This window comes from Centropristis striata, chromosome 21 (genome assembly GCF_030273125.1).
Source record: "Centropristis striata isolate RG_2023a ecotype Rhode Island chromosome 21, C.striata_1.0, whole genome shotgun sequence".
Taxonomy (NCBI): Eukaryota; Metazoa; Chordata; class Actinopteri; order Perciformes; family Serranidae; genus Centropristis; species Centropristis striata.
In genome coordinates, this window is record NC_081537.1 from 28614878 (window position 1) to 28627680 (window position 12803).

The window sequence follows — 12803 nt, forward strand, 5'->3', positions numbered from 1 at the left end:
CATTATTGCTATCAAGGAACCACCTGACATATGAAAAGTGTTGATGCAGAGAATGAACACATCAGTAAGCAGACTTTTCTTCTCCATCAACCAGCTTCTCTGCGTGTTTCATCAGGCTGGTGTCTGCCAATCTCACCTGAAAAAAGTGTGTGTGTGTGGGTGTGTGTTAATGTGTGTGTCTCTTCACACTCACCCCCTCAGCATTCTCCTCTGTGTTAGCCAGCATCTCCTGAAGGGCTCGTACTGACAGCGACTGCTCCAACACAAAAGTGCAGATGGACAGATCTGGAGGCACATTCTGAAACAACAGGATGGCACCTTAGATCATGTATTGATTTTGACATAACTTTTACACTTTTATACGGGACAGGCAATTAATTTTAGCAACAGTCTGCATGGTTGCTGACCATTAAAAGTGGTGTGAGATCAATGAAGTAGAAATAAACACCACACTACTTTTCTATACCACCTTACTTACAGTAGTTGCTACAAAACACGACTGTGCAGAACAGTTGAATTTTGCAAACAGGCTCTTCTGAATGTTCTAAAGCAATAAGAATGTACTGACACAAATACAGTTTAACATGCAATAATGTAATTTCATACAATTTATTTAATATAGCATCGGTTCTGAGAGACAGAAACAACAGCATGGAAACTTCTGATGTTTGGACTTTGAACAGGATCATTGAAAGTGTTTCAGTGAAGCATAAACTGAAATTAAGATGTTTTGTGATAGGTTGAGCTCATTTTTATGTCTAAGAAAAGTATATTTTTTTGCTGCCATACTTTTGTCTTCCAGTAAAACTTCCTGCAAGGAAGAAGTATTTTAGTTAACCACTGCGTAAACTTCAACAGGGCTGTATCTGTATAACACGTAACCTGCCAGTGAAAATAGGAGATTTATCTGTAAATAATATGTAACCTGCTAGTGAAATAAGAGATTTATCTGTATAAAATATGTAACCTGCTAGTGAAATAAGAGATTTATCTGTAAATAATATGTTACCTGCTAGTGAAATAAGAGATGTATCTATATATAACATGTACCTGCCAGTAAAAAGAAGAAAGAATTTATTGACAGTTTTTTTTATCTTGACATAAACCACCCGTATTGAATGTCATCATCCAATTAAATGACCCTCCCTCATCACTTTGCAGAAGGTGCCTGCTCCATCTAAGGTTATTAGCCATTAAATTGCCAGTCACAGCTTTGTTATGTGTTATTAGGTTTAGGTGCAAAAATGTGGTTAGGTTTTGCAAACTTCAAGCTGAGGTCTAGCAAAAAAAAAAAAAAAAAAAACCCCGACATGGTTAGATTTAGAGACTTAACCCTCTGAGCCCCACACCATTTAAGGGCAGCACAATCATGGCTACATGATGAATATTGGGGGGAAAAGATGGGTAAAAATTTGTCTCCACTCTATTCATATTGAACTATTATATTATAACAACCTCTACTGACAAACTCTCGGCTTTGTAAAAACAGGCTGCTGATGAACGGTTTGGTGACAAATATTCAGGGAAAATCATAGTCAATCATGGCTTCTCAGGATCTGAGCTGAGGAGTACAGAATTTAATGTTTTTAACAGGATCTAGTTATTCCAAACGGTTTATACTGGGCGACATTTTCAATGAAACGTGTAGAATAAGTGAAATTAAGTGATTTTGACGGAAATACTGTAGCACAATTTTAACTTTTTTGGGGTAGTTTTTTGAACAGAAACTTTCAGAACGTTCAAATTCTGACAATAATGCCTGTTTTTACAGTTTCTTTCTACAATAAACTGTATTTTTTTTAAATCAAGACAATGTATGTTTTTTTTGTGGGGTTCAGAGGGTTAGGTTATTTACAAAATAAAGAAATTACATTTTAAATTTTCAAAATGACCTATGGAGTTACTTTCAGTTATACATTTTGCATGGACACTGTCGCTCCTGATATGACATCACTTCCTCTTTGGCTTTGTTAATATAGCAGCCAATTTAATGTATTGACAACAGCCTGCTGAACCATCTAAAAGGTAGCAGTCCCCTTCCTACCACACCAATGAAGCTGGGTCAGTTACATCAGAAATCTCTGCCAGACATCTCTGTCAGTTATATCACTGCTCACATCTGACACCAGCAGATAACGTTAAATGATCACTGACAGCAGTAACCCAGGCAAAAGCCCTGTTATATGCTTTACATGCTCCTGTAGACCCTGACAGTGTGTCCTATCAATAACATCTGCTGTCACATAAGTATGCATTAGCCGAGTGTTAGTGCAGTTGTTTGTAAACACTCATTTAATTGGTGTTTTCTATTAAATGTGTCACCTGACAGGCACTTTGTTGTTCATATGGAACAGTGACGTGCGGTCAGGTGAGGCAGGAGAGGCCGTGCCTCACCTGTCATGGAAAGAAAAAAAAAATTAAAATGAAAAAAAAAATTAATATTTACCCAGTGATTTGCACTATAAAGTTTTTTTTAATCTAACTCCACCAGTTTTAGATTTTTTTTTTAATTCAAAATCGCTGAATTTTCACATTTACTGTTCAAATACTGAACAGATGAGCCTCACCATGGATTGATCAATGACTCGGCTAACTAATGGTTTATATTTCCCCAAAAGTCTTTTTTTTTTCCTGTTCACATTTCGCTGTTAGTTTTCATGTAAAAATCCCATTTCTGTATTTCTTTTGGGGAGCTTTTATTTTGTTAGTTTTTTTATTGTGCGATCTTTGACATTTCGGCGATGTCACTTCCTGTTGTTTCGCGGTATTTTCCTCACTCGGCTTTTAGTCCTGCAGAGGAGAGGTAAGACCGTACGAGTGAAAAGACTGATATCGGTATCAGCATCGGCCTTAAAAAACCTGTGTTGGTCGACCACTTCTTCATTTATAAGTAAAGGTAAGACCATAATAACGTTTTTTTTAATTAAATGTGCTTTTTGTGTGCAAAAGTTTGTATGTGTAAAGAAAGCTGATATGAGATTTTAAACATAACGCGTTAACTGCTGCCAATCAAATGGTGAATAAGCTACTCTGTAGAGTTCATATGTTGTAAATCTGATTGTGATTAAATTGTGATTAATGTGGAATAAATGAGAACTTGTATCAGTACCTTAGAGTTGGAGATGGATTCAAGGAAGCAGAGTCTGTTTCCAAAGCCTTCAGCAGCAAGACAGAGCTTCTGTTGTTCCTTTTGGATGGTGGCTGAGCACTGTAGGACCACCTCATCGTCCTAAGTACACACAAACAAAGGTATAAAATAAATTAAATGGTACAAATCAAGACATTCGTTGACCAAGAGTCAGGTATTTGCTTATTATATGCTGGTGGCAAAAACTGCAGAGCAATCTCATCTTCCTAAACAACAGACAATTACAAATACAAGCTTCCACCACGCTCACATACCATTCTCAGAATTCAAGAACAAACACAGGCGACAAAACATAAAATAATTCCGAATTATAGACCCTTTAAATGAAAATCAATAATTCCTATTAAGCCTTTAAGCCTACACTGTAAACCCGAATAAGTAAGCAGTACTCAAAAAAAGTGAGGCAATCGTTTGCCACAATTTTTTTGAGTTCACAAACTCAAAAGTCAGAGGTAAGCAGAGCTGAAATATTTGAGTTAGTGTTACATGTATTTTTTGTTTACAAATAAATGTAATTACTGATTAATCCAACTCAAATAAAAAAACTAAACTAACTCAAAATATTTGTTCACCATACGATTAAAATTAATTTATAGAACTAAATAATGTTGATTATAAAAACTATTTTATTCAAGTTCAATAAACTCAAAATTTATGTTTTTATTTTTCAAAGATATAAATTAACAGAACAGAATAAGTTTAAGTACAGAAACACATACAAATATGTTTTATGAACTCAATATTTATTAGTCTTTTTTTAAATCTTTTAACTAACCAGACCTCAAAAAAATTTGATTTCATAAAACCCCAAAACTTAAAATATTACAATTGCATTGAGTCCTACTAACTAAAAAACAAACAAACAAAAAAAAAAAAACAATGGCAAAAAAAACCCCAAACATGGTCAATGACTCTTCCTTTTTAGCACATACTGAAACATAGTAATATATATTTGAAAGACAAAAAGCAAAACAAAAGCTGGACTATCTGGTTGTAATACTGTAGGGCAACATTATATATATATATAAAAATCCACATTAACATGTACAAAGGTTTACATTTGCTTTAAACTTTGAACTTCAAGGTATGTAGCTTTGGAAAATGAATTTAAACATTTTTTCACCATATAATAAAACAAGAAGCATACCATAGAATAAACAAGAAGTCCTCAGAGGGAAATAAGGTCCCAGCAACTAAATTACTAAAATCTAAACAAAGTTCAACACTATGAACTGTGTTTTCCTTTAAAATGTGAAACTGCATGAACAAATAGGCCTGTGGAGTAACTTCAACACAGTTAAACAGTCGTCAACATGGACACTGTTGTAGATGATGTCATCATCATATCATCAAGTCATTCTTGAGTGTCTGCAGCCTGGGTGACAATTTACCCTCATCCAGACCAAGTACGACTTTCTGAATGAACTCAAAAGTGTTGGTCAGTCCTTGGGGATAGCTCAGATGTAGCGCATAGATTAGGCCGAACATTACGAGGAATCCATCATCAAGTCTGGGGAGGCTGACCACCACATCACCTTCGAGGACAACAGAGGTTTTTACTGGGTGGTAGTGGACTGGACTCATGGTATTTTCGCTGATGGTTGTAAGGAGGGCCACCGTTGCATCTGTGACATCTGGCTCCTCTAAATCATCCTAAAAGAATGAAGAGAGATTATACGCATAAATTAATCATGTCTACTGAAACACAATGGGTACTAAGGGTGTGGGAAGCAAATTATTTAGATTACAGTTAAATGTCATAAAAAAATACTGTGTACACAAGTCCGATGGACCTCTCTTCATTTTACTGCTTTGTCACAGAGAAGGTGAGATGACTTGGAAGTGTGGCATTACAGGGCTACTGACTTATATGATTTTGTCTGCAAAATCAGCACAGACTTTACAGGTTTAAAAACATCTCTCAAAGATTTCACAAAATGTTGATGCAGGTGTTGTCATTAAACAAAATCAAAATATTAATGTCTTAATACAGACAGGGCTTGATATTATTTTACTGGGACTTACCACGCATGTTCTGTAAAATCCAGAGATTTCCTCCCGCAGATATACAGGAAGGGCATGTAGGATAGTGGTACGCCTTGTGTACACATCATGTAATTCCTAAAAAAAAAAAAAAAAGTGTAAATATTGATATATATATAGAGACAAAGAGAGACAGACAGACAGACAGACAAAGAGAGACAGACAGACGGACAGACAGACGAGGAGACAGAGGGAGAGCGAGAGACAGACAGACAGGGAGGGAGGGAGGGAGACAGACAGACGGAGGAGACAGAGAGAGAGAGAGAGAGGGACAGACAGACAGAGGGAGAGAGACAGCGAGAGAGACAGAGAGACACGCACACACACATGCAGCCAAGAAGTATTTCAAAATAAGAGTCCGTTCAGAATAAAAGTCTTTATAAAACTAAAATTTATGATTAACAGAGACATGGCACGACAGGGCCAGAGTAAGTCACACTCAAAATTTCTTTAGAAATTTTCCAGTTTACTATTTGTTATGACACTTTTCAATCTGTAGCCTCACTTAAAGCAAATATTATCTAATAAGGTTATAATATATAGGTTATACGTTATAACAAAAACTAAAACGTTGCTTTTGTGCCCCATGTATTTCAGTTGGGTCAGGGTCAGCTAAACTTAGACTTAGCAGCAGTAGCAGGAGCTAATCAATGGCGCAGGGAAAACATTTTTTTTAAAATTGCAATAGAACAAGAGGACAGTAGTTGCTATAACGCCATGAGTGTGTCTGCTATACCTGCTCAATCTTCCTCCACTATTCAATAATCTTTGGCGCAATTTCAGAGCTCAAGCAGCTAGCACAAGCGATAACTCACTCCACTGAAGCTGGAGTAAAGTGTAGGCACGTCCACATGCGCGCACACGTGAGCGCCCCTAACGGACGTATGTTCCCGCGCATAATTCAAAAGTTTTCCGTTAACAGTTACTTAAAAACACAGACTACATTACAAACCCAAAACACATTTTTCACTCACAGCACTTGCAGTTACAACACAAATTAGTTTAAGTGCTGCTGTGCATTTTAGCAGAGCCGGTTTTTACAATTACACATTAGCTAAGGTACCGACTTGACTTGTATAAACACTTTCAAATTGCAAAAAATATTTAAACACATTTATTTTCATGTTTAATACTTACATTTAATCCAATGGCGCTGAAACCTGGCGAAAAAAGCAGAAACTCCGATGACAATAACTCCGACGGCAGTCCTCTCTGTGGGGTAGCGTGTTTCACCTCAGGTGACGCGAGCAGCTCCACACGGGCAGCACAGGAAACGCACGCAAAAATTTCAAAATAAAAGCGCGTGGACACTTCCGGTACAAGCGTGTTTGTCTTGATTTATATTTAGTGTGGATGCCCAGAGGTCATTGTTATTCATTAATATTTGTCAACATTAGTCAACATTATAATATGAAAATTATTAATTCCTAACATGCAATATATTGATTTTTGCCAATCTATGAAATGTAGCAACATATATTGATTCAACAATTCTTCTAACAGTTTTTTATTTACACATGCGATTGATTTATTTGGTCAAAATAGGACATATATGATGTCAAAACTGAAAAGTTTTAAGTACTTATGAACTTATCATTTAAAGTAGTTGTTACATAATCCGTGGAAAAGTTCATATTAATCAAAAAATATCAGTTTAGTAAACTCAAAACAAGAAAAAAGTTACCGGCACTTAACATGTTCAAGTTAGTATAACTTCTTAACAAATTTTAAGTAAGCATTACTTAATACAATTAACTAATTTGAGCATTCGGGTTTACAGTGTAGGAGTCATTTGAGCTTTTGTTTTGGTCAGTGTTCTGGGATTTTCTAGAAAAACATTTTTAACAATTTTACATTCTCTATAAAAATGATGACAGTTTTCATTCTGTGGTGTTCACAAATCAAACCAGATACAGTAACATCAATCCAACAGCCAATAACCAAGCCTTTTCAGCCTAGATCCTGAAGATTCTCTTCAATTCCAGCATTTTACTCAGGAGCTAGACTGACAAAGACAAGCACACGGTGGGATAACAAAACAAACATACGCTCACTTTGTTACTGACTCACTCACTCACACACACACACACACACACACACACACACACACACACACACACACAGGTCAAGTCTGGTGCACTCTGAGGCAGTTTCTTGTGGCTATGATAACCTTCCTATCAGACAGACTCATTCTTGATAAACAGATAAATGCAGGCAACGGGAACAGAACTTGTGATTTGATTTCTGGTGTCTGTTTGTAGTCCGAGTAGCATTGACCAAATCCCCTTTGAGCCAACCTTGTTTGAATGCAGCTAAACAGACCTTGCTGAGAGCAAAAGAGGCATAACATATTGACTGAAATGCAGTCACAGAACCCATCAGCCATATTCTGATGACGTTTGAGCTTTTTAGTAGCTAGTCAGACTGTAAACAATGACAATGGCTGACCGGAACCAGAAGTCTTGCTAATTTAAGTGAGAGATGCGTTCCATCAAAGTGGCTTGTGTGACTCCATGCTCAGTAACCATGGTAACTTTAAGCACTGAACTAGCCTGCTCTGGGGCAGACTAACTGACCACATATCCCACATCACCCAAACTGCCTTTTTTCACCTGAAAAACATTGCCCGTCTCCATTCATCACTCTCCTTCTCTGCCACTGAAACACTGATACCTGTCACCTGCTGACTAGATTACTTCGATAGCATCCTGTACGGCATACCTACCAAACTACTCAACAAACTCCAGTACATTCATAACTCTGCTGCTCGCCTACTCACCCACACCTCCTCCCATGACCACATAACCCCCGTGCTCCAGAACTTCCATTGGTTACCTATCCAACAACGCATCCACTTCAAAATCCTTCTCCTCACCCACAAAGCCCTCCATCACCAGGCCCCCTCCTACCTCACTGACCTCCTCCATCACCAGGCCCCCTCCTACCTCACTGACCTCCTCCATCACCAGGCCCCCTCCTGCCTCACTGACCTCCTCCATCACCAGGCCCCCTCCTACCTCATTGACCTCCTCCATCACCAGGCCCCCTCCTACCTCACTGACCTCCTCCATCACCAGGCCCCCTCCTACCTCACTGACCTCCTCCATCACCAGGCCCCCTCCTGCCTCACTGACCTCCTCCATCACCAGGCCCCCTCCTACCTCATTGACCTCCTCCATCACCAGGCCCCCTCCTACCTCACTGACCTCCTCCATCACCAGGCCCCCTCCTACCTCATTGACCTCCTCCATCACCAGGCCCCCTCCTACCTCACTGATCTCCTCCATCACCAGGCCTCCTCCTGCCTCACTGACCTCCTCCATCACCAGGCCCCCTCCTACCTCATTGACCTCCTCCATCACCAGGCCCCCTCCTACCTCATTGACCTCCTCCATCACCAGGCCCCCTCCTACCTCACTGACCTCCTCCTTCACCAGGCCCCCTCCTACCTCACTGACCTCCTGCATCACCAGGCCCCCTCCTACCTCACTGACCTCCTCCATCACCACACCCCTTCCTGCAGCCTCCATTCCTCTGAAGCAAATCCCCATGTCCCTCCCATCAGGACCAAGCACTGAACCTGGGGCGACAGAGCCTTCTCAATAGCCGCCACCTCCCTCTGGAACTCTCTCCCAAAAAACATGAGACTGCTCACATCCACCCACCTTCAAAAAACTTGTCAAAACTCACCTGCTTTCAAAACTGCTTTTAATTTATGATCAATGTTGTTGATTTGAATTGTTTGTTATTATTTGTAAATGCATTTTCACTGTTTTAACTTTAAAGCGTCTTTGAGTATCTTGAAAAGCGCTCTATAAATAAAATGTATTATTATTATTATTATTATTATTATTTAATCCATGTACACAATTGCTTTGGTTTAATACGTTTCATTGAGTACTGAGTTCAATGTTAGCTGAGCTTTAAACAGACACAGGGTCCTGCATGCCAACTAATCATTCTTTTTCTAACCCGGCACCACTAGATCACGTACAATACTCTACTTTTAAACATAGACATACACATTGAGGGAATTCAAAGTTCACAACCTATTTTCCCCTCTTTCCACCATGTTTGATTCAGCCATCTTCTCTTTGTTACACACACACACACACACACACACACACACACACACACACACACACACACACACACACACACACACACACACACACACACACACACACACACACACACACACACACACACACACACACACACACACACACACACACACACACACACACACACACACACACACACACACACACACACGTTTATAGCCACTGCTTGGATTAGATATTATGCGTGTTGTTAAAGTAGAATAGACGCCTTTTAAGCTAAAATAAATTAATTATTTCCAACATTAGTAGTTCAAGTTGTATTATTTTGTTGTAAAGAAGTCTGTAAAGGATGTGACTTAACACATGTGTTACTTGACATATCTAAAGAATTCGAACAGAACTCATACAAAACAAATTGCAAATGTGTAACCTTAAATATTTATGTTTCATGAATGCCAAATTTGACTGTAATTTAACTGTCGCTTGTGTAGTGGCAATCATTTTTCACTTCTTAAAAGCTACAATCCATCAGTTTATCCAGCACCTGACCCAAGTTTGTTTGGATGTGCACACATTCTTCTGTGTTTAAACTTGACTTCTATCAAAGCAGTAAACAAGAAGAACTCTCCAGAACCTCTCGGAGCTCTGCTGCTGGTTGTAAGGCTTTTTAGTTATTTTTAAGTAGAAAGTAAAAATAATCTTTTTTTGTTGTTGTTTTTTTCAGTCTCCTGACATTTCTGACTGTGACTACATGAGGGAAATAAATGAGAACTCAATGCTTCAGGTCCCAAAAAATATAATGATATATATAACATATAAAGGCTGGCTTTTTATATTGACAGTAGCCTACTATTAAGTGACATCTGCAAGATAAACTGGAACAAGGGACCCAAGCATCAAAATATAGATGACAGTCTTCAAATACATTTTTTGTTGTCCTTTGAAGACAGATCATGTAATATCAGCTATCTAAAGTCAAATTGCCAAGAATGTTATGTAATAATGTACTAAAAGAAACAAACTTGTTGTAACTGATGTAAAAGTGCCTTTCTTTATCAAAATAGATAATAATCTTCCACAGTGCTCTCGATAGCAGCACACGTACGTTTCTGTCCCTGCAGTCTTCAATTAGTGTCATAGCCATAATGTTTAATATGCATACTGTTGCAATTATAGTGTGGGGAACTATAATCTTAATTAATCTATAATCTAATGTAAGCCCATATGCACCGCCACATCCGCACTGAGAACTAAACTTTTGCTATAATCATATAATGTTATCTAATAGGCTAGAAAACAAGCGCAGCAATAATCATTATGGCTATGCAAGCCAGTATTAATACAACATTTCTGGTAAGAAGACACTTTTTTTTGTTCATATATATGTTCGATATATTTTTAAATGTGATAAGGAATATATCGCATATATCGATGTAGTTTAACTTTTTTTTTTTTCTTTCTCTATATATAAATGCTGACCTTACTAGGGTTTGTCATATTTATTTCTTTTCTAATGTTCGTTATTCTTTTCTCATATAAATAGAATTTATTTCAGAAAAGATTGGTATAATTTATTTCATAGGCTATTTTTATTTAAGATATTTTTATTTAAATGTGCACTCTATGGAGCTTTGACTTTAAAAAAAAAAAAGATACTCCTGTTGTTATACAGTATTTATGTTCACTTAAATAAACGGTTTCAATAAAACTACTTGTGACATGTCATATGTTTGACTTTGATTAAACATTTGCTCTCACTTTGTGATAAAAATATCTGGATATATATCGTATATTGATATTCAGCCTAAATATATTCGGGATATGACTTTTGGTCCATATCGCCCAGCCCTGGTTCATACGTGACTCAGAACAGGTTTTTTTTATAACAGTGTGAACAGCACAAATCAAACGGAATCCAATCTTTTCAAATCAGACCTGGGAAATTTTTATATGTGTAACTAAATCGGATACAGGTCTGATGTTTTACAATGCCACCTCAGCCTGAACAGTCGTGTCGCAATTTTTTACGTCACTCTAGAGCGTGAATGTAAGTGTTTGACTGAACATTTGCTCTCACTTTGCGATAAAATTATCGGGATGTATATCAGATATAGGTATTCAGCCTAAATACAGTCATGTGAAAAAATTAGGACACCCTATGAAAGAAGTGTTTTTTTTTTCACATATTTGGACATACGGATATTTAATATCAATTTCAACAATACTGAGAGATTCAGGTAATACAACTAAACAATTTAAACTGAATAAATTATTTTTTAAAACTTTCTGTAAAATATAATTTAAAAAAAAAAAAAATTCTGGTGGGGAATAAAATAGGACACCCCCACATTTATTCCCACTTAAATGGCTAAAATCACACACATGTGTATCACATTAGGTGCACATGATTAGAACATCATTACTCAGCATTTTGAAGGAGGCTTGCCCTATTTAAACCTCAGACATTTAGTTTGGTGTGCTCCTGACTGTTGAAGTGAGAGTGAAGACCATGGTGAGATCAAAAGAGCTGTCTGAGGCCTTCAGAAAGAAGATTGTAGCAGCTAGTGAGTCTGGTAAGGGATTTAAAATGATCTCAAACGAATTTGACATCAGCCATTCCACTGTCCGGGAAATAATCTATAAGTGGAGGACATTCAAAACAACTGCCAACATGCCCAGGTCTGGCCGTCCAAGCAAGTTCACCCGGAGAGCAGACCGCAAGATGCTGAAATTAGTCACCAAAGACCCTAAAATGTCATTGTGGGACCTACAGCAGGCTCTTGCTACTGTTGATGTGAAAGTGCATGCCTCTACAATCAGAGAGAGACTACACAAGTTTAACTTTCATCGGAGGTGTGCAACGAGGAAACCATTGCTCTCTAAGAAAAACATAAAGGCCAGAATAAAGTTTGCCAGTGAGAACATAGACAAAGACCATGACTTCTGGAATAATATTCTTTGGACAGATGAGTCCAAAATTGAATTATTTGGACACCAGAACAGAAGACATGTTTGGCGTTAACCAAATACAGCATTGCAGGAAAAGAACCTCATCCCAACTGTGAAGCATGGAGGTGGAAGTGTCATGGTTTGGGGATGCTTTGCTGCGGCAGGACCTGGCCAGCTCACAGTCATAGAATCCACCATAAATTCTACTGTGTATCAGAGAGTGCTTGAGGAACATGTGAGACCATCTGTAAAAAAATTAACGCTGAAGAGGAACTGGACCCTGCAACATGACAATGATCCAAAACATACCAGTAAATCCACCAGGGACTGGCTGAAAAAAGAAATGGAGAGTCATGGAATGGCCGAGCCAAAGCCCAGACCTTAATCCCATTGAGATGCTGTGGGGTGACATGAAACGGGCTGTACATGCAAGAAACCCCACAAACATCTCACAGCTGAAAGAATTTGTTGAAGAGTGGGGCAAACTTTCCTCAGACCGATGTCAGAGACTGTTAGATGGCTGCAAGAAGCGTCTCACTGAAGTTATTTCAGCCAAAGGGGGTAATACTAGCTATTAGGGGTAGGGTGTCCTAGCTTTT

General features: G+C 38.2%; 1 protein-coding gene and 1 long non-coding RNA gene across 2 annotated transcripts in view; both read right to left on the bottom strand.

Moving 5' to 3' along the window:
* LOC131959479 (ryanodine receptor 2-like) overlaps positions 1-12803 on the bottom strand; it is a 241865-nt gene that overhangs the window by 165699 nt on the left and 63363 nt on the right. Inside the window, exons 2-3 of the mRNA XM_059324681.1 lie at positions 3110-3229; positions 194-298 (exon numbers count right to left, since the gene is read on the bottom strand). Coding sequence (XP_059180664.1) covers positions 194-298; positions 3110-3229 — 225 coding nt within the window. The remainder of the gene's footprint in view (positions 1-193; positions 299-3109; positions 3230-12803) is intronic.
* On the bottom strand, positions 3875-7146 carry LOC131959481 (uncharacterized). The gene is made up of 2 exons (XR_009389470.1): positions 6329-7146; positions 3875-5269 (listed from the first exon to the last, which is right to left on the bottom strand). It is a non-coding gene; the product is annotated as an uncharacterized LOC131959481 (long non-coding RNA).